This window comes from Acomys russatus, chromosome 6 (assembly GCF_903995435.1).
Source record: "Acomys russatus chromosome 6, mAcoRus1.1, whole genome shotgun sequence".
Classification (NCBI taxonomy): domain Eukaryota; kingdom Metazoa; phylum Chordata; class Mammalia; order Rodentia; family Muridae; genus Acomys; species Acomys russatus.
In genome coordinates, this window is record NC_067142.1 from 57,535,715 (window position 1) to 57,563,022 (window position 27,308).

The following is a 27,308-nucleotide window of genomic DNA, read 5'->3' on the forward strand; positions in this document are numbered from 1 at the left end:
TACTTCTCCCCTTTAGCGAGCTGTGCCTTAGCATCCCTGACCTTCCCGCCCAGCCAGAACCTAGGCGCTGGGTGAGACGCGGCTGCGCGAAGTGCGCCATCACCATGGTAACCGCGGAAGCCCGGGCCCTAGGAGAGGTGAGTAGGAGTCCAGGAGCTGAGGTCCTGGGTGGGCGATCGGGAGCGATGGGGCCAGGATAGACCCGCATTATCCCTACGGGCAGCAGGGGCAAGGGCTGCCGGAGTAAGCGTCATCCAAGGTATCCCCAGCCTCTGTGTGTCCCGTGGGCTTTGTTCATCTCGCCCCGGCTTTGAGCATCCCGCAGCAGCAAAAGGGCAATGCAGAAGGTCCCCGAGCGATTCCGGCGGAAGGGAGACTTCTGAAGCCCCTCGGGGAACCACTGTGCTCTTTCCTTCTGACCTGGTTAGCACTGCAACGCTGGCACTCCGAGTGTGGGTCCCCAGGCCTTCTTTCTTCATTGAATCCTGGGTGCTTAGTGCTGACTTTGCGGGGTGAGGATCCAACCCCTTTGTGAGCTGGGACTTAAAAATCCTTAAGTTGTTGTTGTTGTTGTTGTTGTTGTTGTTGTTGTTGTTGTTATTATTATTATTATTATTATTATTATTATTATTATTATTATTATTATTATTATTAAGAATCCAGTTAGCTAAAAGAGCCTTTGGGGTCGACTCCACTACAGCTCTGGGAAGCTTCGTCTTCCTCTTAGCTCTTTGTTTTATAGGATTCGGATCTCATCATCATTAAGCCTCCTTCCATCCTGCTACTGAAGTATCACCCTCCAGGAAAGCCCTTCTGGGACCTTCTACTTCCAGTTTGCTGTTGCTGCCCATCCTCTTTACAGCCAGAATAAGCTTAGCCTATAGCCCCTTCATGCTTCATCTCTGCCGACACTGATTAAACTGTGGGTTGGCAACCAGACCTGTGTAATTTTCTATTTTTGGTACTTTACTTTGCAGCTTTTAAAATGCTCCCTTTGTGTAGTCGGGAAGTTTCTAGACCTCTCACAACCATTTAGTAAGTCAGACCAGGTTATATCCTCCTTTCATAAAATTCTACTAAATAAGTAGGATTAAATCAGGGACATTCTGCCTTCATAGGCCCTGGCTGCTCTCCCTTTTCTATGTCTGTACAGTCTACAAAGCTTATGTTTCATATTATTACATATGTGGGTATAGAAAACATTAAAAAAATTTGTGTCCTTTAATAATAGGATTGGAAAGCTATGGTCTGATATCCAGCTATCCATTTTGCAGATATTTTAGCCACAGTCAAACCCATTTATTTGTGTGACGCCTGCGATTGCTCCCCTGCTACAAAGGGAGTAATCATGTGCTACACAAACAATAGGCCCCGTAAGCCTAAAACTGTGCCTTTCCCAAGGCCTTCATTTCTCTTATCCTCTGCAGTCCTATCTCAGTATCGTCTCCTTATCTCTCCTAGTTTTCCCCCTTCTCTTTCCTTCCCTGTTGCTTCCTAATTCTTCATCATGTTTATTACCTCATCACAGTCTAAAATGGCCTCCTCTGTTTTCTTTGTCTCTTGCCCATATGCATAAGCACCACGATTGGAGGGAACCTTGTACTGGAAGACACCCAGTAGGCACCGGCTTACATAGTTAATAATTACAGCCCTTGCTCCCATTAGTTTGAACTCTCACCGCCGCTGTACTGGTGTAAGTGGCCATTCCTCTCTCCTCTCCTCTCCTCTCCTCTCTCGTGTGTGGAATGCGTACCTAGGCTTGTTGAATCCAATATATTTGAAATCACCTAGTTCTTTCAGCAGTCCCCTGCCAGCTGCCTGCGGAATCAAGTTTAGACATCTCTTTATGTGTACACTGCACGTTAATTTTTAATGGAGTTTCACTAAGCTGGACAATTTGTTTGTTTCTAAAACTGCTTTGTGGCCTTTGCTCTGGTACTTTTACTTGTGTTCTTCTTCTCCTCAGTGACATAGTCTTGCCCATTCCTTACTGCCCAGTGCTTTTTGGTAAACATCCCAAGCCTTGTGATCAGTCTGGTTTTGCCCTCTTTCCTTTCACTTCCCCATCCTCCCTTCCTCTTCTTCCTCCCTCTTTCTTTCCTCCTCGTCCTCCTCCCCTCATCTTCTCTTCTTCTTCCTCCCCTTCCTCTTTTTCCTTCTTTTCTTTTTTTGAGACATAATAACAGAGGATTAAATCAGTGGCATTCTGCCTTCATAGATCTGCTCTTCTCTCCCCTATCTATGCCTGTACAGTCTATAAAACTTGTGTTTCATACTATTATGCATGTGGGCAAGAATAGGATAGGAAAGCTATGGCCTGTAGGTCTTTATCCATTTGCAAATATTTTATTTGCAAAGTAGAGTCTTGCTGTATAACCCAGATTAGCCTTGATTTTGCAGTCCTCATGCCCACCCCTCAAGCCAGGGATTACAGTGTGATCCACCATGCCTGCTCTCTCCTGTCTTAAGACGTGTGTCTCTTAGTTACTTTTCTATCACTATGATAAGTCACCATGACCAAGGCAACTAATAGAATAGAGAACTTATCTGGGCCTTACAGTTTCAGAGGGTCAGGGCCCAGGGCTACCATGGCAGGGTGCATTACAGCAGGCAGGTAGGCGTGACCCTGGAGCAGTAGCTGGGATCTCACACTTTGAGAAAAAAGCATGAAACACAGAGAGCTAGTTGGGAATGTCATGGGTTTTTGACATCTCAGAGCTCCCGTAAGGGCATCCTTCCCAAACAGTACCATTGAGTGTTCAAAGATAGGAGCCTACGGGAGACATTCTGATTTAGACCACCGCTGAGTGTAATTACATCACTTGCATTTTTTAAAAATCACTTTGACTGCCAGGTGGTGGCGGCTCACGCCTTTAACCCCAGCACTCAGGAGGCAGAGGCAGAGGCAGAGGCAGTCAGATCTCTGTGAGTTCAATGTCAGCCTGGCCTCCAAAGGGAGTCCAGGACAACCAGAGCTACATAGAGAAACTCTGTCTTGATACCACCACCACCACCACCACCACCACCACCACCACCACCACCAGCACCACCACTCCCCACCCCACAAAAAGAACAACAACTGAAACCAAAACTAACAAAACAAAAACTCCTCATAGGCTGCTGGCCTGAGGGCTTCGCTTCTTGACAGCTGTCATCTGAATTTGCCTTCAGTTTCTTGAAAAGTGTCTTTTTCCACAGAACAGAAATATAGGACACAGCCTACTAAGGTCCCATTATAGAAGCATCGTACCATTAGCATATGGCTCTCATTACCGTGTCTCTTAATTAGAAGCACGCCACTATATAGAGCCCATGCTGAAGGTGATGGAATTCACAATGGCATGGAAGGTAGGGTACTGTGAGCCATAGTGGAAGTACCAGGTCATGTGGTATAGCTCTATAATTTATTTCATTCATCTGCTATCTGTAATTTTTACTTACAAATAGTTATTTTTATTTATATGTGTTTATGTGAACCTGCATAAGTTTATATATACCAGGTGCATGCCCAAGGCAGCCAGAAGAATATTTTGAATTTCCTGGAACTGGAGTTATAGGTGGTTGTGAACTGCCACGTGGGTGCTGGGAAACCAAACCTGGGGTGTCTGCAATAGCAGTAAGCACTCCTAACTGCTTAGTCATCTCTCCTGTTCCTGGGCACAGTGTTCCCCTTAAGGATTTTTGCTGTTGTGAGAACATAGTGACATCATAACATTTGATGATTATGGGGGAGGGAGGAGCCATGGTGCCCTTCCCTGAGTCATTCCCAATTTGATGTGCATTCCATCAGAGTGATAAGATTTCCTCAATTGACTATAATTAGTTTTGTCCTTTCTAGAGTTCCACAGAAGTTTGTATGTTATGGTATTTACCACATGTCACTTTTGTTACATATATTTTTGTTTACCTCAGATTTTCTCCTATGTAGTGCATTGTTGAGGGCAGAAGATAAACTTGTAAGTTTTAAGCTGGGTATACAAGCTCATACCTGTAATCCCAGCACTGGAGATATGGAGGCAGGAGGATCACTGCAAAGTCAAGGCCAGCCTGGTCTACACTGCAAGTTTCAGGCCAGCCAGGGCTGTCTAGCAAGACTCAATTTCAATCTCAAAACAAAAACAAAAATTTCTTTCTTAAATTTATATAAGCATTTAAGTAACATATTAACAAGCTTTCAATAAATAATAATAAGTGAATAAATTCTGTTTGAGTGGATTCTGTTTAAAAGCTAGTGCCTAATTTTTAGTCTTCATAATTTAGCTCCAATGATCTAACTATATTTCCTAATTGCCCTCAATGAGAATCACATTTAGGCAGATAAATTTCTTTAACAATTCTCATTTGATTCTTTCCTAATGAATCTAGTTCACTTTGATCTCTCATCTGTTTCTATTAAATATAGCATTTATATTATGTATTTAGTATTTTGTTATATACTGAGGCCATGTGTTTACTTGTTGTAGATTTTATTGATTGACTGGCTAAAGTAGCTTATTTTATAACTATAATTACTTTCAAGTACACGTTTTTATTGCATTAATATTGCCAGTGGGATGACAGAAGATAAATAAGTAGCCTTGTGTGGCGACGCATGCTGCCTTTAATCGCATCACTGGGGAAGCAGAGGTAGGTGGATCTCAGTGAGCTAAGAGGCAGAAGGAGGCTCATCTTGATGAGGTCAATCAGCTGGCTCACATAGCAAGATCAAACCAGCCAGAGCTACATAGTGAGGCCCGGTCTCAATCAATAAACAAATAAGTAAATACTGACATGTTGGAAATGCTTCCATCCCCCCTTCTTTTTTCATTGGTGCTAGGTATTTTTGAAGTTAATGGAGCCGGAAGAAACACCAGAATCAGAGGGTTATGAAAAGTTCTCATTTTCCTCACAACAAGAATATGAAGAATCCCAAGAAACAGATGAGCCAGGCGCAGAGAACCCCCTCCTGCATCCGGCTCTCACGGGGGACGTAGAAGGTCTGCAGAAGATTTTCGAGGACCCTGAGCACCCTCACCATGAGCATGCTATGCAGCTGCTTTTGGAAGAAGACATTCTTGGGAGAAACCTGTTGTACGCAGCTTGCATGGCTGGCAAAAGTGACGTAATTAGAGCCTTGGCAAAGTATGGGGTGAATCTGAATGAAAAAACTGCCCGAGGTATTTCATCTTTTACCAGCATGACTTGTGACCCCCCTAAAGATGCTCCTCGTTGTCTTAAGATTGGATAGCTTTGGTGTGTGTGCTTTATACTTTACATAACTCTTTCAGAAAACTTTAACTTTTAAATGAAAATGAACAGTTAAATTCATTTTCATTAAGCCAAAACTTATCAGTCAGCTGTGTCTATGCCACGAACGAGAGGTTGGTTATAACGTTAGAAAAGCTTAGTGTGATTCCCTACACTAAAAGATTAAGCAAGCATCCTTGGGATGTAGGGTCATTGGTAGAGTCACCTTCAACTTGCAGAAAGCCCTGACTCTGAGCCCCAGAGCTGCATAGGAGTAAACTATAAGAAACAAAACTGTTACCGCTTATAACCACATAGATTTAAAAATTTTTTTTTATTATTAATTTATTCTTGTTACATCTCAATGGTTATCCCATCCCTGTGTCCTCCCATTCTTCCCTCCCTCCCCTTTTCCCCTTATTCCCCTCCCCTATGACTGTTCCTGAGGGGGATTACCTCCCCCTGTATATGCTCATAGGGTATCAAGTCTCTTCTCGGTAACCTGCTGTCCTTCCTCTGAGTGCCACCAGGTCTCCCCCTCCAGGGGACATATGACCACATAGATTTAAATGCAAAAAAAAAATTGCTGTTAGTACTAATTATTTCCCAAATTATCAATATTAGATAAACATTTTAAATCAATAGCTTTCTATAGACCATTAACAGTCAATTATAAAATATATAAAAAGTAAATGCAAGTCATTTATTATACAAATATAGAAGTATTAAATTACATGATTCTCTCTCTCTACACACACATGTTTAAGAAGCTGATATTAAATATGATAAAGGTGTCCATTTTTTCCTGTAAGCATAAGGCCTCACACAGGTTAAGAAACATACTTTCCAGATGACAGTGGTGGTGCATGCCTTTAATCCCAGCATTCGGGAAGCAGAAGGCAGGCACATCTCTGATGTGTACAGAGTGGGTTCCAGGACAAGCAAGGCTACACAGAAACCTAATTTCAAAAAACAAAAACCAATCAAACAAACAAAAAACCAAAACAAAAAATGAAAGAAAAGAAAAAAGAAATCCTTTGCTGCGGAGACACACCCACTAAGCCCAGAGAGATATCATTTTCCTTTTAACTAATTCATTAATTTAGTTAGTATCCTAGAAGACTTTAAAGTTTTTAAAATTTACTTTTGAGGGGCTGGAGAAGTGGCTTGGTGGGAAAGGTACTTATTGTTTTTTCAGAGGATCTGGGCAGTTCTCAGCACCCATATGGCAGCTCACAAGCATCCATAACTCCTTATACCTTGCTCTGACCTCTGCAAGTATGAGGAACACATGAGGTAACAGACATACATGCAGGCAAAACACTCACACACATAAAATAAATCTTTAAAAAATAAAATTATTTTTGACTTACATAAAATGTAAAATTATACATATTAATGTAATGGTGTGATGGTTTGACATATGTGTGCATTATTTAAGTTGTGTAAAATATACTTATTTTTTCAATTATTATTTCTTTATGCTCGTTACAGATTTTTTATATATTTTATAAAATTTATGTATATATTTTATAAATTATATATATATTATGGCTGTTAATGGTTTATAGAAAGCTATTGATTTAAAATGTTGATCTTACATTGATATTTTGGGAAATAATTAGTGCTAACAGAAATTTTTTTGCATTTAAATCTATGTGGTCATGAGTGGTAACAATTTTGTTTCTTATAGTTTACTCCTATGTCCAGCAGCATGCTGCTAAATCTATCTGGAGAGAAAAGCTAATTACTGTGACATGTGGCCTAGAATGGCTAATTTCTAACTGCCAATATGATGTCAATCATTCACAGAGCCCTGAAGATCTGACAGTCACTTCTTAAAGCAAAACAAAAACAAAAATAGCATTGAACATAGGAGGAAGTAGGGCTTATATAGTCAACAGCAACAGCAACAACAACAACAAACAAAAAACCCAAAACCCTGCAAGACTAGGAATTTTCAAGGGTTGGGGAGTTCCAGAGGAATTTTGGTTATGTGGGAACTTGACTGAATGTTTTAAAATCATTTGGCAGAACATTTTATCAGGGTCTGTTCAAGGTGTGAGTCAAACTCTGTAAGGTGGGAGAATGTCAGTTCCACAAACATGTTAGAGCACAACTTGATTTTGTTGTTGTTGTTGTTTGAGACAGAATTTCTCTGTGTACCCTTTGGCTGTCCTGGACTTACTTTGCAGACCAGGCTGGCCTTGAACTCACAGTGATCTGCCTGCCTCTGCCTCTTGAGTGCTGGGATTAAAGGAGTGTGCCACCACTTGAAATTTGCAGCCAGTAGAACATTTTCTTAATTAGTGATTAATGAAGGAGAGCCCATACCATTGTGCATGGTGCTATCCCTGGGCTGGTGGTCCTGGGTTCTGTGAGAGAGCAGTCTGAGCAAGCCATCCATGGTCAAGTTCTCCATGACCTCTGCATCAGCTCCTGCCTCCAGGTTCTTTCCCTGTTTGAGTTCCAGTCCTGACTTCCTCTGATGATGAACAATGATATGGAAACACAGGCCAAACAAACCCTTTTCTCTCCAAGTTGCTTTGGTCATGGTGTCTCATCATAGCAACAGCAAGCCTAACTAAGGCGGCCTATCCGATTGCTAAGTTTTATGGTTTCTCTTCCTAAAAAGGTTTGCTCTTATTTTTCAGTGTGTGTATGTCTCTGTGTGTGTGTGTGTATCTATGCATGTGTCTGTGTCTCTCTGTGTGTGTGTGGGTATGTGCACAGGAATGCAGTTGTCTGTGGATCCCAGAAGAGGGTTTTAGAGCTCCTTGGGGCTAGAGTCACAGCAATTATGAGCTTCCTGACCTGGGTATTGAAAACTAAAGTGTGAGCTTGTCTTTGATACGTTGTGGGTTCTGGGTTCTTCTTTTCCCATCCTTCATCACTTCAGCTTTACCCCCTATCACTAGCTAGGAGAAGGATAGAGGGGAGAGAGATAGAGATCCTTGAATCCATTTTCTTTCTTCTTTGAGCATGACTACTAACAGACCTTAACCAAGCCCCATGAACGACCAGCAGCCACCCACCTGTCAGGGCTCCAGAATTTATACACCCTCTAAAAATTTCCCAGAATTGCAAATGTCACACAATCGCAGAAACTATCTGCAGCTGGCAAAACCACGCCTCTGCTAGAGCACGAGGCAAATTGTAATTAACTGCTGAGAAGCAGCTCCATATTCCCATACCTGGGATTAAAATAAAAACATGTTCTTACAATGTTTCTGTGTTACAAAACCAGCTAGCAGTACTAGCCCTTAGCCAATGAACCGTCTCATTTGCTGCTGCAGTTTTCTTTTCCATGTTAGTTTTTTTTTTTTTAAGTTGTGGTAACTGCTTCTCTCTCTCTGTTTTTGCCTTCCATTATTTTGGTCCGTAGAGTTGAACTTATTCACTCAATAATTAACAGCGGCCTTTTGTGTTTCGGTTTTCTTTTATATAGCTGAGAGCAGTACCAGTGCCCAGTACTACGTCAGAGGACCAGGATGAGGTTTGAGTTCATTGTCCTTATGAAGTACACTGAGCAAAGCTTGCACAGAGGAAAAAATGGTTTTTCCTTTTCACCTAATTTTGGCTTACTGTGAACTCCTATGCTGGTTAATTTTTTTGTGAACGTGACACCAACTAGGGTTGTTTGGGAAGAGCGAATCTCAGCTGAGAAAGTTCATCCATCAGATTGGTCTCTAAGGCATTTCTTCTTGATTATTTGTGTGGGAGGGCCCAGCCCATTGTAAGTGTTGCCATACTTGGGCAGTGGTCCTGGGTTGTATAAAAAAGCAAGGCTTGGAGAACAAGCCAGTAACATTCCTCTATGGCAGTGGTTCTCAGCCTGCAGGTTGTGAGCCCTTTAAGGGGGTTGAATGACCCTTTCACAAGTGTTGCCTATGACCTTGGAAAACACAGACATTTACATTACAATTCACGACAATAAAAATTACGATTATGAGGGTCGTAGCATTAGACATGTTGAGAGTCAGTCGCTGCGCTATGGTCTCAGCTTTAGTTCCTGCCTCTAGGTTCCTGTTCTGCTTGAGTTCCTGTTTGGCTTCCTGCATGGTAGAATGTAAGCTGGAAGCAAAAAACGAAACCTTTCCTCAGCAACTTGCTATATAAAGAAAACTAGGACACTACCTCTTAAGTTACCCTATTTTTCAGGAATCTTCCACAGTTTTTTTTTAAACTCTTAGAATCTTCCAAATTTCTTCCCACTTCTAGTATAGGCTCTTTCTTCTTGTAGGCTTTCCAACCTCCCTTCTATATGCTCCTTGCTCCTTTCTGTGTCTACAGCTCCTCGCCAAAGTAAGAGGAGAGGCTCAGGAAGTCACCATTCTAGTTTCACTTTTTTTTTTTTTTTAAATTTTGAGACAAGGTCTATGTAGTCCTGGCCTGGAACTTACCATGTAGACAGGGCTGGCCCCAGACTCACAGAGATCCATATGCCTCTCACTTCCAAGTGCAGGAATTAAAAGCTTGTACAGCACACAGCGGGTAAAAGATCTCATTCTTATCTGAATGTATTCTGGAATCTTAAAAAAATTGACAGGTAAAGTTTACATTGTACATGTAAAAAAATCTTAACCGCCCCCTCCCTCTCTGTGTTGTTGAGACAGAGTTTCTCTGTAGCTTTGGCCGTGATGTAGACCAGGCTGGCCTCAAACTCAATTCACCTGCCTCTGCCTCCCAAGTGCTGGGATCACCTGCCCTTCCCCCTTCCCCCCCCCCCCCCGCTTTGTGCATGCCGTGCATGTGTGCATGCCGTGTGTGCGTGTGTGCGTGTGTGTGTACTATGATGCATGTATGGAGGTAAGAGACCTTTTTTTGTTTGATTGTTGTTTGTTTTTTTTACAAAATGGGCTTTTTCCAGAAAAGGATTAAAAATATGTTGAAACTTTCTTGGTAAAAGCTTGTTTAAAAGTTTTATCTTAAATTGGCTATATTAAAATATACAAGCCCTTCGCCCCTACTTTTTGTGTCAAGTGAATTTAATGAGTAAACGACACCTTGAATTATCACTTCAGCTTTGAGAAAAGCAATACAGGGATCCAGACCGTGTCTCATGTGGACTTTTTTTTTTTTTTTTTTTTGTCATATTTTCAGTGTCTTGTCTAAAGATAGTGGACCATTCAGCTGATGGAAGATTTCCACCTTTAGACTGAAGGAAGGAATAATAGAGTGGCATTTGGATATTTGACTCACTTTGTAGTCTGTGGTCTGAGTATGTCCCCTACAAAACCCGTGTGTTAGAAATGAACGCCAGGGCAGGAGGGTTGGGAAGTGAGTGCTTGTGAGATGTGTTTAGGTCAGGAGGCTGGCTCACGAATGGACAGTGGACTAATGCCACGGTGCCACAGGGCTGTGACAATGCCATCCTTCCCACCATGTGCAGATGGTAAGAAACAACTTTCTAATTTGTGAAGTTATATTTCCAGCTTTAATGCAAAAGATTAGTTTCAGTAAAGGGAAGGTAATTAGAGTTTGACAAAAGTTCCTTAAAAGCACAGGCTGCTTGTTCGGAAGTGGACAGCTGCTAGAGGTTGCCATCTTTCTTAGCAGATGTGGGAGAGGCGCTCAGGGGTCAGGCTTCCCGTGCAGGTTTCTTGCTTCCGTCATTTATTTGCTGTGATTCTTGAGCCAAGTTTCTTATCTCTGAATTTAGTTTCCTTGTCTGTAAGATGAGGATTATAATAATTCTGATGCTATAGGGTTTATAAAATTGAATGAGTTTACTATGTAGAACACTTAGTGCCTGGCTCCTAGCACCTAGTCACTCAGTATTTGATTATGTTTATGATCTGCCACATAAACTAGTCTGGAATAACATAAAGATGTTATATACTTTGACTTACGATGAAGTAATGACCCAATGGAGCCATTATAAAGTACTGTAAGCATAAACATGCATTTGATATAGCTAGCCTGCTCGTCGCCATTTAGCAATACTGTACACCAAAGAACAAGCCTGGCAGCTATTTCTCCCTGCGAGTACATGGCTGCCCAGGAGCCACCGCTGCTCACTGTTGCTCTCCAGAATCATGACAGCATATTGGAACACATATTACTGGCCTTGGGAAAGACTGAATATTAAAGTTTCAAGTGTGGTCTCCATGGAACGCATATGCCTTTTCTACTATCGTAAAGTTAAAAATTCCTGGCGAGCCATCCTACGCCCGTTTGACCTGCCCATCCCTCCTCTGTTTGTCAGGGTACACACTCTTACACTGTGCTGCAGCCTGGGGCCGTCTGGAGACTTTGCGGGCCCTGGTGGAACTGGATGTTGATATACAGGCTTTGAACTTCCTGGGAGAGAAAGCGCGAGATGTTGCTGCTCGCTATTCTCAGACTGAGTGTGTTCATTTTCTGGACTGGGCAGGTAAGGTGCACATGTGTTCTTAAGATGATTGAGGCCATGGAGTGAGATGATTGACATTTCCAGCTTCCAGCCAGATGCTGTATTTTCTATTGTTACTAGTATATAAAGATTGCCTTTATTTTTTTCTTTTCTTTTTATTTTGCTATTGACCATAAAGCGTTGCTCTTAATTGTAACTGTGTATGTGTGTGTGTGTGTGTGTGTGTGTGTGTGTGTGTGTGCGTGTGTGTGTGTGTGTATGTCTTGTTGGCTTGCCAACTTCTAACAATTTAAGCAACAAATTCCCATGGGGCTATACATACAATATGTGCTCAAGGTTGTTTTCTGGAAAAAAAAAAAAAACAGGCAAAATACACCATTCTTTGAATGTTTAAATATTAGCATATTTCAGTAATATATTTGACACCCCAGGTAGAAAATTTGTTGTTGAAAACTAAAAATATGTTCCTAGGAAAAGTTAACCTATGGTGTTGGCTTACCCTGTAGCACAGGAGGACTTCTGAGACCTGCCATTTTTTGGTCAGTTTGACTGCTGGCCACAGGGGTATTTTATTTCTGAAATTTCATTGAGATGTACACTTAAAAATTTTCACATTTTTATGCATATTTGATTTCAATAGAGTAAAAAAAAAAAAAAAACCAACCTGTGTGCTACCTTGAATTTTGTTACTATTTTGCTCTTATTCCCCAGATCTGTAAACTACAGCTTGAAGAGACTTTAGGAAGATGAAACTGTAACTTGCTGTGTGCGAGCATACACTTCAAACCAATTTTGCATGGCTGTGTGCGTTCATGTGCTTAGGGATCTTTTATGGACTGCCTACCACTAAGTATGCTGGTATTATTGTAGGCACAGCTGCTTGTTTCCGCCTTCTGGGTTTCTTTTTCTTTCTTTCTTTCTTTCTTTCTTTCTTTCTTTTTTTTTTAGGAGAAACAATCATGTAGAAATCATTCAGCAAGTATATAACAGTATCAGAAAGATGTATTAAAAGAAAGGTTAACGGTAATAGTTGGTGGCCAAGGCAGTCCATCCTCTGGACTAGTGAGAGGACAGGACGCCGGCTTGCTGGGCTTTCAGCTGGGCCTGCAGAATGAACAGGATTTGAATGCACAGTAGCAAAGAGCAGAAGCAAAACACTAGACCTGGGAATGAAAGTGACTTGTCAGGGGACAGTGACAAAATTTTCTTGCTGAAGCCTCTGTCATAGCTTCCATAGGTAATGTATAGTAGAGGTGGAAGGCGTATGCCCAGGGTCCCTGGAGGATACTTGGGTTTGAATACTATATAAGCTTGAGCCGAGCACTCAATTTTTTGAACCCGAGTTTCCTTTTCTGAAAAGAGGGGCCAAAAATAGCGCCTTCCTCTTGAGACTCATGGAAACGAAATGATATGGTGCAAAGCGCGTAGCAACTACCTGTCACGTGGTCAGGCTGGGGGAAAAAAACCCTGCTGCTATAATTACCACCAGATTATACCCTTAAGTGCCAGGTAGAGGTGTTTTCATTTTATTCTGGGAGCCACATTAGTAAGTGTGGATTCTTCCTCAGTTGAATGGAAACTCAGACTTTCTCAGTAAAGATTGTGGCAAAAAAGGGGAGAAAATATATATACCAGCCCTCAAAGAAACCTTTTCATGCTTAGATGGTCCTCCCAATAGGTTCCTTTTGTTCTCGTCCACGTTTGCCTGAGCTACACTTAAGTGTGCTTAGCATTAGGATCCTTTGACTCCTTTTCTCCTTTTCTCTTCTTCCTCTTTAATTGACGCTGTTGCTTAACTTTCTTAAAGGAAGAATGTTGGGACACCTGCTTCAGGAACTTGGTCATCATGGATGTCGTGGCCAGCAGTCTGCAGAGAACTTGTTCAATGTCGTAGATGGCTGGGCTCCCTAGGCCATTGCTGTGGCTCTTCAAAGTGGCTTGCTGTCTCAGCTGAAAGAGCAAAGCAAATGACACTGGTCTTACTTCAAATTAAACATATATTCTGGACAAGCAGACTTAAACACCACTAAGACGTATGCATCACACATTTATGCAAAAGGGACAGTTACTATAGAAGGCCTGAGTGCAGAGGAGATGCTCTTCTTTAGTGTGCAGTACAGGACAAGGCTGATCACTGCTGCTGCCGGCAGACAGAGGCTGGTGTTGTCTAATGCCAGAGCATTTGCCAAAAGAAATTCAGATGCAAGTGCAATGTTTTCCTTCAGAACATGGAGAAATTGAGTCAGTATTGACCAGATGGCTTCCTCCCTGACAACTGGCTAGCTCTCACAGTATTAGAAAGTGTGAGACATGCTGCTCTGCCCCCCCCCCCCCGCATTCCCCCTCTCCCCCGCCCCCTGCCAGCTGTGAACCCTGTGAACTGCAGTAATGACTAGCCTGGCAAAAAGTGCCCATGGGTGCAATAGTGGCACGAATAACATGCTTTCTGATTGGATTTAAGGCCTGCCCCACAAGAGGAAATGCATGCCTGGTACCACAGAGCAAGGACCCATGGTTGGGGAACTCACATGTCCCATTGGTTAGCCTACTAATATTATTTTGCTGAATGGGCATAATATCGAACCACCCTCTAAATTTATATCTGTATACACTTAGATCAGTGCAACTCTTTGACTCCAGCAGAGAAATTTCTTTGTGCATTAGGTGATGGTTCATGCAGAAACTTACAACTGGTCAAAGCGCAGAGACTAAAATGACTGTGGAGTGTCTAGACATAAGTTGCACATCTGTGTCATCCCCTGGTCCCTCAGGCATCATAGAAGCCACAAAGTCTGAGAATGCCAGAAGTCAGAGAGAACCAGAGAAAAATGTACCTTCGGACCATAACAGGAATTCTGCACTCATGAACTTAACACAGTATATCTAGGTCACTCTGAAGGTTGGGGTGTGTGTGTGTGCTCTTGTGTTTAGAAGAGCTCTCAAGTGTCTCAAACTATAGCGCCATCTATTGGCAAAATTAGGAATGAAGTGCTGTTTCCCACTAAGTTCTAACAAGGCAGGTCACAGCCAGCCTAGGGTCTCCAAGAGACCCCCTCGTTTCAGATCATTGTATGAGGAGGGCGAGAAAGAGCACATGACTTACTTAAGACAGACAGGTAAACTTACCTCCCATAATACCACCCACCACATCTTAATGTTTTGGTGTGTTTTGTAACTTGAGGTAGGGTTTGGACGAGATGACTTTAAGGACCTACCGATTAAACACACAACTGCAGAACTCTTAACTGTGTGCATGACACGACGCTGCTAGATATGGCGGGTGAGTGGGGAGCAGGGAACGTGTCAGAGATGGATAACTTCAGAGAACCGGGTAACCTTGTGCCATACACTCTTTGAGATTCTATAACTCCTGCTATTTGCATCACACATTCACCTTTTTTTTGTGTTTTATCCATTTCATCCATAGGTAATGCACAGACAACACAAACAGGATGAAGAAGAGAGCTTGTGTTAAGACATAGGTCATGTATAAGGAACTCTGGAATAGGTCCATGTTAGCAAAGTTGCAGCAGAGTCCATCCAGAGGGTAAGGGAGACACTGGGAGGAGGGGGCCTTAAGTTTCAGGTAGTATACTTCCTCTGGGAAGATCTCCCATCCAACCTTTGTCCAGGTTGTCCCGTCACAAATGCAGAAGCTCTCCCTGAAGAAGCAGCAGAGCAGCAGAGGAGAAAGCACAGATAGTCTTTGGTTACGCATCTCTTTGTCTTAACTGAGAAGAAATTCTTGAGCTTAAAAAAAAAAATTGGTCAGACAGAGCAGAAAATGCCCCAAGCACTAGGTAATGTGGTGCTCCCGTCAAGGCCTTTTAGATAATCCTGCTAGTCAGCCCATCACACCCAGCCAAATACACAGTGATGACCATTGTTACATCGTCAGTCATAGTGACTCAGGGCTAAGCTCAGTGACATCACTTAAAAAAAAAAAAATGTACTGGGATGACAAGGTGTGCCCAGCTAATCAGCTAAAAAAATGTACTGGGATGACAAAGCATATCCAGCTAATCAGCCTAGGTTTCTTTTTCTTTTTCTTTTTTTGAGACAGGGTTTCTCTGTGTGGCCTTGGCTGTCCAGGAATCACTCTGTAGACCAGGCTGGTCTCACAGAGATCAGTTTGCATCTGCCTCTCCGACTGCTGGGATTGCAGACATGCACCATTGTGTCCAGCCCTAGATTTCTTGAAAATGAACAATTTGTTAATATTATGTCAAGAAGTGGTTAGCAATAGGTATGCAGTCATAATAATAAAACTCCATGAAAAACAAAACAAGGCCGGGTGTGGTGGCGCACGCCTTTAATCCCAGCACACGGGAGGCAGAGGCAGGCAGATTGCTGTGAGTTCAAGGCCAGCCTGGTCTACAAAGTCCAGGACAGCCAAGGCTACACAGAGAGATCCTGTCTTGAAAAACAAAACAAAACTAAAAAAAAAAAAAAGAAAGAAAGAAACAAAACAAAGTCCCAAAGGTCATGACACCTTGCTGTGAGGTAGCAGAAAGACTGACAGTTTTGGGCCCTCACCATCATGTGCAAAGCAAACTCAGAGAACTTGGGTGTTTAGATGAAGAGATTTCCATGCAAAATGTTGGAGGTGTAGCTGGGCTTTTCTTGCTGTCCATAGTGAAATGTGAAAGGAAAGGGACAAATTGAGGGAAACTACATACGTCAAATGTAATTTGGGATGAATCTACAGTTTCCAGCATTCAGTTATTCTGTGTAAGAATATGGTAAACCCTTCTAGTAAGCCCTTTCATTTATTTCAGTTATTTCTTTCAGCAAAGTATACTTTTAAGCAGATCTGTGTGTGTGTGTGTGTGTGTGTGTGTGTGTGTGTGTGTGTGTATGTGTGTGTGTGTTTATGTAAGCTCAAGAAAAGAAAAGCAAGTGACAATTTGCCTACCAGAAATATGTTTCTGTTGTTGCTTTTTTCTCCAGAGTGAACCTTTTCACAGATATGGTTGATTTGGGATCCAGTGTCATGTTTTATATTTCATTGGTTCTTTAAAAACCCTATGACAAATCTAGGAGTGTGCTGAGGGCCACTTTCCTGAATTCCTCAAGGACAGCGACAGTGCACCTGCTGTGCAAACTTCGTTGGGTTCGGGCTATGTGTTGGGCTCCACAAACAGGATGGCTTGCTCTTCCTTTTTTGTCTTATTTCGTGTTTTTCTGTCCTGTTCTTTCAGATGCAAGGCTGCTTCTGAAAAAACTAATTATAAAGTCCTCTCTCGTTATTACTGACCCAGAAAAGGGCCCAGGGAAACTCCTCAAGGAAGACAAGGTACTGGGTGGTAATCACTGCCTGCCCTGACATTCTAGAAGTAGCCAGTTCTCTTTACTTCTCCCCTCCCCTCCCCTCCCCTCCTCTCCTCTTCTTTCTTTAGTAAGCTTCTGATAAGAGATGAAGCAATACGAAGAAAATGATGTTGATGTACAGAATATCACACCTGACCATGTAGATGAATGTTAGAAATGTTTTGAGTGAAATTTGGAAAAACAGACAAACCCACCGAAGCTTGTGAAGGTTTTGATAAAGCTAATGCTCTCAAGGTTTATTGTCAGATGCCTGTTTTGATTTTTGTTTTTGAGACATGGTTTCTCGTGTAGCCCTGGCTGTCCTAGACTTCTCTTTGCAGACCAGGCTGGCCTCAAACTCACATTGATCCTCTTGCCTCTGCCTCCCGAGTGCTAGGATTAAAGGCGTGTGCCACTACGACTGGCTCAGATGCCTGCTTTAACAGAGGGAGAAGCGAGGCTGTGCGTCTGTGCCTGGGGCCGGCTCTGAGAGGAGAGGCGGGATCGGGAGCTGTTGGCTTTCTATTTTTCTTTTTTCTTTTTTCCCTACTTATTTTTTTTTTTTTATTAATTTATTCTTGTTACATCTCAGTGGTTATCCCATCCCTTGTATCCTCCCATTCTTCCCTCCCTCCCATTTTCCCCTTATTCCCCTCCCCTATGACTGTTCCTGAGGGGGATTACCTCCCCTTGTATATGCTCATAGGGTATCAAGTCTCTTCTTGGTAACCTGCTGTCCTTCTTCTGAGTGCCACCAGGTCTCTCCCTCCAGGCGACATGGTCAAATGTGAGGCACCAGAGTACGTGAGAAAGTCATATCCCACTCTCCACTCAACGGCTTTCTATTTTTCCTTTGCAGTACTGCGCCTCTCTGATATTCACGCCAATATTTTGCTTTAAACCCTTAAAAGATACACACCACATTTTCATATGTATGCGTATGTGTATACTGCATAAGCATACACAATACTTTAGTATATATGCCTATGTATATATTACATGTATCAAATCTCTCATAATGAGAAAAAAGTAAAAAATATATTGATTTGGATATACATTTAAATTGGGCCTAGTGGCATATGCCTGTGTTCCAGCACTAGGCAAGTCTGGCTACATTCTGAGAACCAGACCATCCAGGGCTACAGAACACAACCCTGAGCTATAAACTAAATATGCTCCAGGTATTAGAAATGTGTGTTGGCTTTAAGTTGCTCTCTGTGCTGCTCTGTAGGATCTGAGTATTTGTTCTGATAGTATTTGATGAAATACAGTTAGTTAGCTGCTCCTTAACGGGCACCAGCAATCTCTCTAAAGTGCACACTGCACTTGTATCTTCATAAACGACTTTAAAATTTTCCTGTGAGAAAAAAAAAATCCAGAACCCATTAGATTAGAGCACATACTAGGGCTGTTGGATCTATAATTCACAGTCACCATGAAGAAACAGTGTGTTGTCAAACCGTTACTAGAGAAGCCTTTAAATTACAATAAAAATGTGATATGCACACACCATTACTTAGAAAAAAATAAAAATACCTAGAATGAATTTAATGCCCTTTTCATTTCTAGTCTTATTACCCTGGAATTCTGATAACAATTTTGTGATTTTATCATATTTTTCCTCTTACTTATGTAAATGAAGATAAAAGAGGTTTGAAAGGGAGACCTTTTTTTCTATAAAACTAAGCTCCTTCTAAACAGGTTATATTATTATTAACTTGCTTTCCTCACTCTGGGTCTCTTCCTGGAATCTGTCTTTTACACACTTCCATATCTATGGCTTTTTATTCAGCACTCTGGAAAATACACACCACGAGAATGTTAATTTGTATTATTATAAACCTTAGTGCAATACACATGTTTTTCTTTCCCACTTAAAATTTTTTTGGCTGACACATTCTGTCTGTAGGTATAGGGCACATGTGAGAGCTGTCTTGAGGCAGATATCAGGAATGTGTTGCGGGTGTGTGGTCAGGTGGGGATTTCTTTCTTTCTTTCTTTTTTTAACTTCCTCCTCTAGCATACCACTGAGAGGAAGTAAATATCATTTTTACTGAGCCACCTGTAGCTAATACCATCCACCATTTTTCCAAAGCTCTATTTGTGTTTTTTTTTTTTTAATGTGCATGAATGTTTGTCAGCATGTATGTACATGCACCATGTGTGTGCAGTACCTGAAGAGACCAGAAGGAGGGCACAGGATATCCTGGGACTAAGTCACAGGTGGTTGTGAGCTGCCATGTGAGGACTAAGAACTGAACTCAGGTTTTCTGCAAGAACAGCAAGTGTGGGCTAGAGAGATGGCTCAGTGGCCAAGAGCACTGACTGCTCTTCCAGAGGACCCAGGTTCAATTCGCAGCACCCACAAACAGCTCACAACTGTCTGTAACTCCGAGAGCAGACACTCTCACACATACATGCAGGCAAAATGCCAGTGCACATAAAATAAAAATAAATTATTAAAAAAAAAAAAAGAACTGTGTTTTTAACTGCTGAGCCATATCTCCAGCCCTACTCTTTTTCAATGTTTGCAAGCACTTCTCTCATCTAGGGGGCTCAATTAAAAACAAAACAAAACAAAAAACACAAGAGAATCAAGGAGAAAGGACAGGCTGGTTTAAGGCTTCTCAGCTCCCAATGGTGAGTTTCATGACCTCTCATTCTACTATTGTTTAATGGTTCAGTAGCCAGAAGCCATATGCTGCTTCAGAGATAGTTATCAAAAATTAACATTTAAGTATAATTTAAATTTTAGTTCTTCAGTCACACTAAGCCCGGCTTCAAATACTCAACAGCTAACCATACCTAAGAGTTACTGTGGTAGATGAGGTTCTCTCAGATACTGTAGCCTTAGAGACATTCCAGTTTGTAAAAACAATGTTACATTTAGTGTGTGTGTGTGTGTGTGTGTGTGTGTGTGTGTGTGTGTGTGTGTGTGTGAATGCCCTGGCATTCCCATATGCTAAAGTCAGAGGACAGCTTGGGTGAATTTCTCCTTCTACCATATGAGTTCCGGTATCACACTCTTGTTTGGTGAAAGCACATTTAGCCACTAAGCTTTCTTGTTGATCCTAGAGATGCTACGGTCTTCTTTCTCAATAAATAATAAGTGGAAGTAAACTCACAACTTCTGTTCCCAGAACACCATCATCAATGCATGCCGCATGAAAAACGAGTGGTTGGAAACTCATCCAGAAGCTTCCATCAGTCAGCTGTTTGAGCAGAAACAACAACTGGAAGACATTATGGCCCCCATCCTCACAAAACTGTCTACACCGCGTGAGTTTTGGGCTTGAATGTCAGAAAGTACAATAATTCAACTCAGTGTTGCTTTTCTGATGCACTATGCTTTTAACTATCTTCATTCAACTCATAATACCTGAATTCTTTTCATAAGATATACCAGAGTCTAATCTTGATATTACACTTATCAATTGTTGATTTTATATGATTACGTCTTTTTTTAAAGATTATTTTATTTTATGAGTGTTTTTCCTGGGTTCTGCTCACAGCGCATACATGGTGGCTCACAGTCATTTGTAACTCCAGTTCTGAGGGCTCTGACCTCTAAGGGCACCAGGCATGTTATGAGGGTGCACATACATGCAGTTCTCTTAGCTGATGCATGACCTCCCTTTGCCTGTCTTTGAGTTTTTTTTGAAATAGTGTCTTGCTACGTGGGTCCAGTTGCCTATGCCCACGGGGTACTTGGATTACAGGTATCACCTTGCCCTGCTTATGCCATTGATTTTGACCAGAGACTCTCATGCAGGAAAGGATGGTCTTCTGGGAGACAGGGCGGCAGAGTGTGTAAAAGATTTTCAGTATTATAATTCTGTTTTTCGTTGGGGGAAACTACCGTGGAAATAATATCCTGAGACCAGAAGAAGTGTACACATCAGAATATCATTGGCAGGTGTGGTGGTCTGAGTAGGTTTGGCCCCCATAGATTCCTGGGTTTGAATGCTTGGCCCATAGGGAGTGACACTATTAGGGGGTGTGGACTTGTTGGAGGAGGTGTGGCCTTGTTGGAGGAGGTGCGGCACTGTGGGAGCAGGCTTTGAGGTTTCCTATGCTTAAACTCCACTTACAGTGGAATGAGAGCCTCCTGGAGGCTTTGGATCTTGGCTCCTCCAGTATCATGTCTGCCTGCACGCTGCCATGCTCCTTGCCATGATGATAATGGACTAAACCTCTGAAACTACACAGCCCCAATTAAATGTTTTCTTTTGTAAGAGTTGCCTTGGTCATAGTGTCTCTTCACAGCAATAAAACCCTAAGACAGCAGGTATACCTACTATTTTTTAAATTGCAGCCTACTGTCATACAGTTTTCATGAAATTCGCCCTTAAACGCTCCAATCAGTGCTTTTTCAGTATATTCAAAAAACTGTATAATTATCACCATTTTAAATTTTAGGCCATTTATCTACCTCATAAAGAAACCCTACACCTACTAACAGGCATTTTCTGTTCTCTTCTCTCCCAAGTCCTGGCAGTCATTACTTTACCTTCTATCTTTATGGGTTTGTTTGTTTGAGTCAGGGTCTTGCTATGCAGTCCTGCATGCACTGGAGCTTGTGATGTAGACCAGGCTGACCTCAAACTTGCTGTGACTCTCCCGCCTCAGTCTGTCAAATGCTGGGATTACAAAGGCGTGACATCTTGCCCAGCTTAGATCCGACTGCTCTGAACTCTTCCTGAATAGAATCACACATGTGTATACAGAATTACACATTGGCTGCTGTCCTTGGCATAATGCTCATCTCGTTCTTTTATTCTGTACATGTATTGCCACTTAATATGGGTGAATAACATTCCATTGTAAGGACACACATTTAGTCCATTCGTCGACCAGAGAACATTTTCGTTTTCACTCTTTGGCCAGTATACACAGTTCTGATAAGAGCTGTTGTAGATTGCCACACTCTTTCCTTTTTCTTTGGGATATAAGCAAGTGTAGAATTGCTGGGTCATAGGGAACTCTATGTTTAGTCTTCTGGGGAACTGCTAAGCTATTTTCCATTCTCATCAATGACATATGAAGTTTCCGAATTCTCTTTGTTAATGTTTATTATTGTCTTTAAAATATCTTCAACACACTTAGTAGATGTGAAGTGACACCATTCTCTGATCTGAATTGCCCTGGTCACTAATAATTGTAAGCATTATTTCATGTGTTTACTGGTTATCTGTGTAAGTACTCCGGATAGCTACTCATTTCAATTATTTTAAATTTGATGTGTCTTTTAGGTATCTCATTATAAAAGCTTTTTTTAATATATATTCTGGATACAAATCTATTATCAGAAATATGACTCCAAGCTCGACATGGTGACAAATGCCTGCAATCTCAGCACTGGGAAGGCTGAGGCAGGAGGATCATGAATTTGAGGTGATCCACTGCTGACACTTCATTTCTCTGCTCCCTGAGAGCTGAAGGAAGGATGGGTACGAAAGAAGAGCTGGGATAATCAGAGTAACCAAGAAAAAGGGGCAAGTTGGCTAACTGCCCCTCATCTGCTAGGATGATTTTCTGAGTAAGCAAAGGGCTCTAGCTGGGACTATTCCCATCCTGTGAAAGAAGGAAGAAATTGGCTTCTCAGGGAAGCACGTCCAAATTGCTGCTAGAAATAAGAGTGGCATTATAATTGTAATCTCTAGCCCTCACCCCGTCCCCCACCACAGGAGTGAGGGTGGTGCTTGTTTGTGTTACCGCTCAGTTAATAAACAGCTTTGCCATAGCCCACAACAGACAATGCCCTGTCCACTCAGAATAATGCGTGGTGCTGTGAGGAAACAGAGCCCATGATTTTGCAGACAGCTCTCCACTCCTCTTTTGACTACTGAGAGATAAAAACGACATGGCACTGCCTGATTGCATGAGTTTGTCTTCATTTTCTTGGCTACTATCTTCAGTTAGCTGTCACTGTCTAGCTAAGATACCATTGCCTAACCCAAGGTTCCAAAGATGTAACCTATGTTTTTGCTCAGAGTTGTCTTTTTTTTTCCCCCCTTGTATATGGTATGGGATAGAGCTCAACTTCACTTTTTTGTGTGTGTCTGGTATCTATTACTTAACCCTTTTCTGTTTGTCAAGAGGGATTGTGGGTTTTAAGATGCCAAGACAATTGGCTAGTATAGGTGGGATGAGAGACTAGCCCTTGCTTTGATGTAAGCAGTGTCTATGAGCAGATGAGTGGCACCTGCCTAGGTACCTTGAGGGGAGACAGTCGCTAGAGTGCTGCACCTTAGGCAGATCCTTATATAGGTTGTGAGTAAAGCATGGATACCCGGGAAAGGTAAACTAAGTTCAAAGAGGCTCAAAGGAACAGAGAGAGAGAGAGAGAGAGAGAGAGAGAGAGAGAGAGAGAGAGAGAGAGAGAGAGAGAGAGAGAGAGAGAGAGCTGCGAAGCAGGCAGAATTGGAGCCAGGGTAGTTTGACAGTTTTAGGGTGAACGCACAGGCTACCTATGAAAGGTTCAGAGCAGGGAATAAGGAAGTGAAGTTCCTGCTTTGCTAATTGTAGTTGTTGTGTGACAGCAGGGTAGAAAACAAGGCCACAAAATTAGCTTGTGATCATTTTATTAAAATTACTGAAAAATAATCTGACAGCTTTAAGCTTTGTTTTAGGGGCAGTGGGTTGTCATTGCAGAGCTTTTAGGTATGGAGAGAGCTCAGTCAGTAAAACTCTTGTCTCAAAAACACGAGGGCCTGACTGAGACAGATCTCTCGGAGCCCCTGAAATAGCTGCGCACGAAGCCATCTGCTTGTAGTTTGGGTGCTGGGAGGTGGAGATAGGCAGCTCCTGGGCTCACTGGCTGGCTTCGCTAAATCAGCGAGAGACAGAATCAAAAAACAATACGGCCATGTCCTGAGGTAGGACGCTTGAGTTGTCCTCTAACTTCTAAAGGTGTGTGACCCACATGCACACCCACACAGGTGCACTGTACACGTTGTCCCTCCAAGGTGTGTACCTATACCTCCACCACCCCCGCCCCTGCCACACACACAAGGTGTTTGGTGTTATGTACCTATAATCCCCCAATACAAAGTGTTTGGTGTTGTGTTCCTATACCGCACCCCCCCCCACACGCACAAGGAATTTGCTGTGTGTACCTATAATCCCACCCCCCGACACATGAGGAGTTTGCTGTTGTGTACCTATAATCCCCCCAAGCTGTTTGGTGTTGCATTCCCATACACCCCGACCCCCCAACACACAAGAGGTTTGGTGTGGTGTAGCTGTAATTCCAGAACTTGGAAGGCTGGGGCAGGAGGACCGTGCCTTAGTTGCATAGCAAGACTGTGTTTCAAACACACAAAGAAACAAACCTTTCAGGCAGGAGAGAAAAGGGCCTAAGCATGGGAGAATAAGCTGGCTTTCTTCATGAAATGGGTTGCAGGGAGAGGAAACTAATGCAAGTCAAGCCCTGCACTCCAGCAGGGAGATAATTAAGACTTCAGCCACTGGTTAGGCAGCCGTTTTCCACCCGTTCCATCACTATCACTGAGCTGACCCAACAGCCCTCTCCCTCCTCCTCACCTCTACAGAGGAATTGTCTCTCTCCTCAGGTCTTTTACACACCTGCCCCTCTAGAGCTCTGCTGGGTCTTGATGGAACCTCTGAAATGATCCTTCACCTTACCACAAAGAAATGAAGATCAGAGAGGTTCAGCATCTTTTAAAAAATATTTTAATTTTCTTAAATTTATTTACTTTACATCCCAATTGTAGCCCCTTTCCTCATCTCCTCCTGGTGCCATCCCCCCTTCCTCTTCTCTCTAGCCTCCCGCCCCTAGTCCTCAGAAAGAGAGAGCCTTTCTCCTCTGCCGTCTCACCCCAGCCTTTCAAGCCTCATCAGGACCACCTGCATCCTCTCCTTCTGTGCTCTGGCAAGGCTGCCCGCCAGGGGGACGTGATCAACAAGTGGGCAACAGAGTCCGTGCCAGAGGCAGCTCCGACTCCCCGTATTATGGGACCCACAAGGAGACTGAAATGCCTATCAACTACATCTGAGCAGGGCATCTAGGTCCCCTCCATGCATGGTCTTTGATTGATGCATCAGTCTCTGCAGACCCCCCTTAGGCCCAGATTTGTTGACTCTGTTGGTCTCCTTGTGGAGTTCCTGTCCCTTCCGGGTCCTTCTATCCCACAACTCTTCTATAAGATTTCCTGCACTCTGCCCAAAGTTGGGCTGTGAGTCTCAGCATCTGCTTGGATCGCCTGCTGTGTGGAGTCCTTCAGAGGTCCTCTATGGTAGGCTCCTGTCCTGCTCCCTCTCTTCGACAGCTTCCAGTGTCTGTTCTCTTTGCCCTTCTGAATGAGAGTTAAGCATCCTCCCTCGGGTCCTCCTTGTTATTTAGGTTCTTTTTTAAAAAATTAATTTATTCAGATTACATCTCAATTGTTATCCCCTTGCTTGTCTCCTCCTGTTACTTAGCTTCTTTAGCTCTGTGGATTGTAGTATGGTAGCCTGTGTTATATGATTAATATCCGCTTATAAGTGAGTATATGCCCTGTGTGTCTTTCTGGGTCTGGATTACCTCACTCAGGATGATGTTTTCTAGTTCCATCCATTTGCCAGCAAATTTCATGATTTCCTTGTTTTTTAATAACTGAGCAGTATTTCATTGTGTAAATGTACCACAGTCTCTTTATCCGTTCTTTGGTTGAGGGACATCTAGGTTGTTTCCAGATTCTGGCTATTATGAATAAAGCTGCTATGAACATAGTTGAGCAAATGCTCTGAGGTTTTAGCATCTTAATCAGAGTTCTTCCAGGCAGTGGTGCAACAAGCACTAGGAATAGCAAGTGTGTGGAAAGTGTGTCCCTGTAGCTTACACACACTACAGGAAAAGCAGAGACTATTGGGACACTGACATACCCAGGGTTTAATTAACAGCTGACTCAGGTTAGGCTGTTCTGATGTTATATGCCCGTTGTTTGAAAAGTTGGTTTCATTGTATTTCACATCTCAAGCTAATTAAATGTCATTTTAAAATCTGCTTCTTTCAGGTCAAGTGAAAAGCGCCAGATCCGTAGTCTAAGCTGTGGTCAGCAGAGAAGACAAGGCTGGACCTTCTACAGATGCCACATGGTGTAGAAGGCTCTTTATGTTCCAGTGTTAAATACGACAAGCCCGTTCCTGCCAAACTCAAGAAACAGACCCAAGATTTTGCAGAAATGTTTGAGTACAAATCGAGTCACCCTAGCTTTGTGTTAGGCTATTCAGAAAGCTCACACCTGGATCGGGGCTGGCCCCCTGCTCCTCCAAGCACAGCTCCTCCTGCGTCCTCCAAGCACACCCCATGTTCCTTTAGAAGAGCTGAGGGAGGCTTTAAAACCCACACTGTGTATCCAAGGAAAGAAATTTCCACTTGGCTAGGGAATTCCATTTTTAAAAGATGCGTTAGTCCAGTTCTAAAAGAAAAGCATTTGTTCCCTCTCTTTCAAGAAGCAAATACTAAGAATTGTTGGGACAGGGTCCTCTGGTTTTAGCGGTTACTTTTTATGTCTGAATTAAAATTCACCTGGAAGGTGGGACATAGTCCCAGAGAAAAGACCAGTTACTTTAACGTCTGTAATAAACACAGAGCTGTCTAGTTTCCCCTCTCCAGGGGGTTTGGTAATACAGATGCTGTAACTGGCACCGTGCCATCTCCTACCGTTCTCTTTTATATTGCCTGCGTTTTAAAGGTCATGGTTACCAAAAGGGTCTTCAGAAAGTCTTTTTTTTTTCTAGTCAAGTTAAGCAGGACCCTGAACTTCCTATTACTTTGTGACTTTCTGGAAAAGTTTTTATAGAAAATAAAATATTTCTAAAAGGAGAGAGAATATTCATTCGTCATTTTTATCACTTCCTCCTCTTTGTCTGGCTATGCAGACTATTTTCACATTAGAGAAGAAAGAAAACAAGAGAGCCATTCAGTAATACTTGTTAGGGGATGTTCTCTTGGTCACTGTAATCTTGTTTTAAATGTTTCTCCAAGTTTTTTGACTTTGAGATCTACTCACTATATGAGCAATTCCCATTTGGCCCTCCTTCAGCAGAAAAACTAATGCTAGGCCATGTCCTCGACACTCTTTGTATTTAGTGGTAGAAGGAGATAGGTTTGGCCCTTTTAATACAGTATATTTCAAGATCCTCGATGCACATCAGCTCTGAGATCGTTAGGAAGAGGCCAGGCGCCATTTTTTGTTGTTGTTATTTTTATTCTAAGCCACAATTTCTGAGCCTTGATCATGAATCCAACAGCGTTTTCCAGGTCTGTGCTCCTGGTAAGTGAGAAGGAAGTCCGAAAACTCACCTCTATTTCTAGGTAAGACAGAAGCATTTTTAACAGTCTACTAGAATAACTTCTCTCTCCCTCTTTAGTCTCGCAATCTTTGTCCTCAGACATTTTATAGTCTTTGAT

The 27,308-nt window shown here is 42.5% G+C and overlaps 2 protein-coding genes across 2 annotated transcripts; one reads left to right on the plus strand and one right to left on the minus strand.

Annotated features, from left to right (window-relative positions):
• Ankrd45 (ankyrin repeat domain 45) lies at positions 1 to 26,760 on the plus strand. Its single transcript, XM_051147685.1, has 6 exons — positions 1 to 137; positions 4,817 to 5,156; positions 11,435 to 11,602; positions 16,783 to 16,877; positions 20,032 to 20,170; positions 25,909 to 26,760. The coding sequence occupies exons 1-6, from the start codon at positions 105 to 107 to the stop codon at positions 25,938 to 25,940; spliced, it is 807 nt and encodes a 268-aa protein (XP_051003642.1). The 5' UTR covers positions 1 to 104; the 3' UTR covers positions 25,941 to 26,760.
• Positions 13,298 to 15,299, minus strand: Tex50 (testis expressed 50). The gene is made up of 2 exons (XM_051148179.1): positions 14,976 to 15,299; positions 13,298 to 13,531 (listed from the first exon to the last, which is right to left on the minus strand). Exons 1-2 carry the CDS (start codon positions 15,297 to 15,299, stop codon positions 13,298 to 13,300), a joined length of 558 nt encoding a protein of 185 aa, XP_051004136.1.
• Positions 26,761 to 27,308: the final 548 nt, after the last annotated feature.

Bases quoted from the DNA above. Each gene is read 5' to 3' on its own strand.
- Ankrd45 (XM_051147685.1), top strand. From the start codon at position 105: ATGGTAACCGCGGAAGCCCGGGCCCTAGGAGAG. The intron at 138-4,816 runs GTGAGTAGGAGT...CATTGGTGCTAG, and splicing joins AAGCCCGGGCCCTAGGAGAG to GTATTTTTGAAGTTAATGGA. The intron at 5,157-11,434 runs GTATTTCATCTT...TCTGTTTGTCAG, and splicing joins GAATGAAAAAACTGCCCGAG to GGTACACACTCTTACACTGT.
- Tex50 (XM_051148179.1), bottom strand. From the start codon at position 15,299: ATGCGTAACCAAAGACTATCTGTGCTTTCTCCTCTGCTGCTCTGCTGC. The intron at 13,532-14,975 runs GTGAATGTGTGA...TTGCTCTTTCAG, and splicing joins GGATAAAACACAAAAAAAAG to CTGAGACAGCAAGCCACTTT.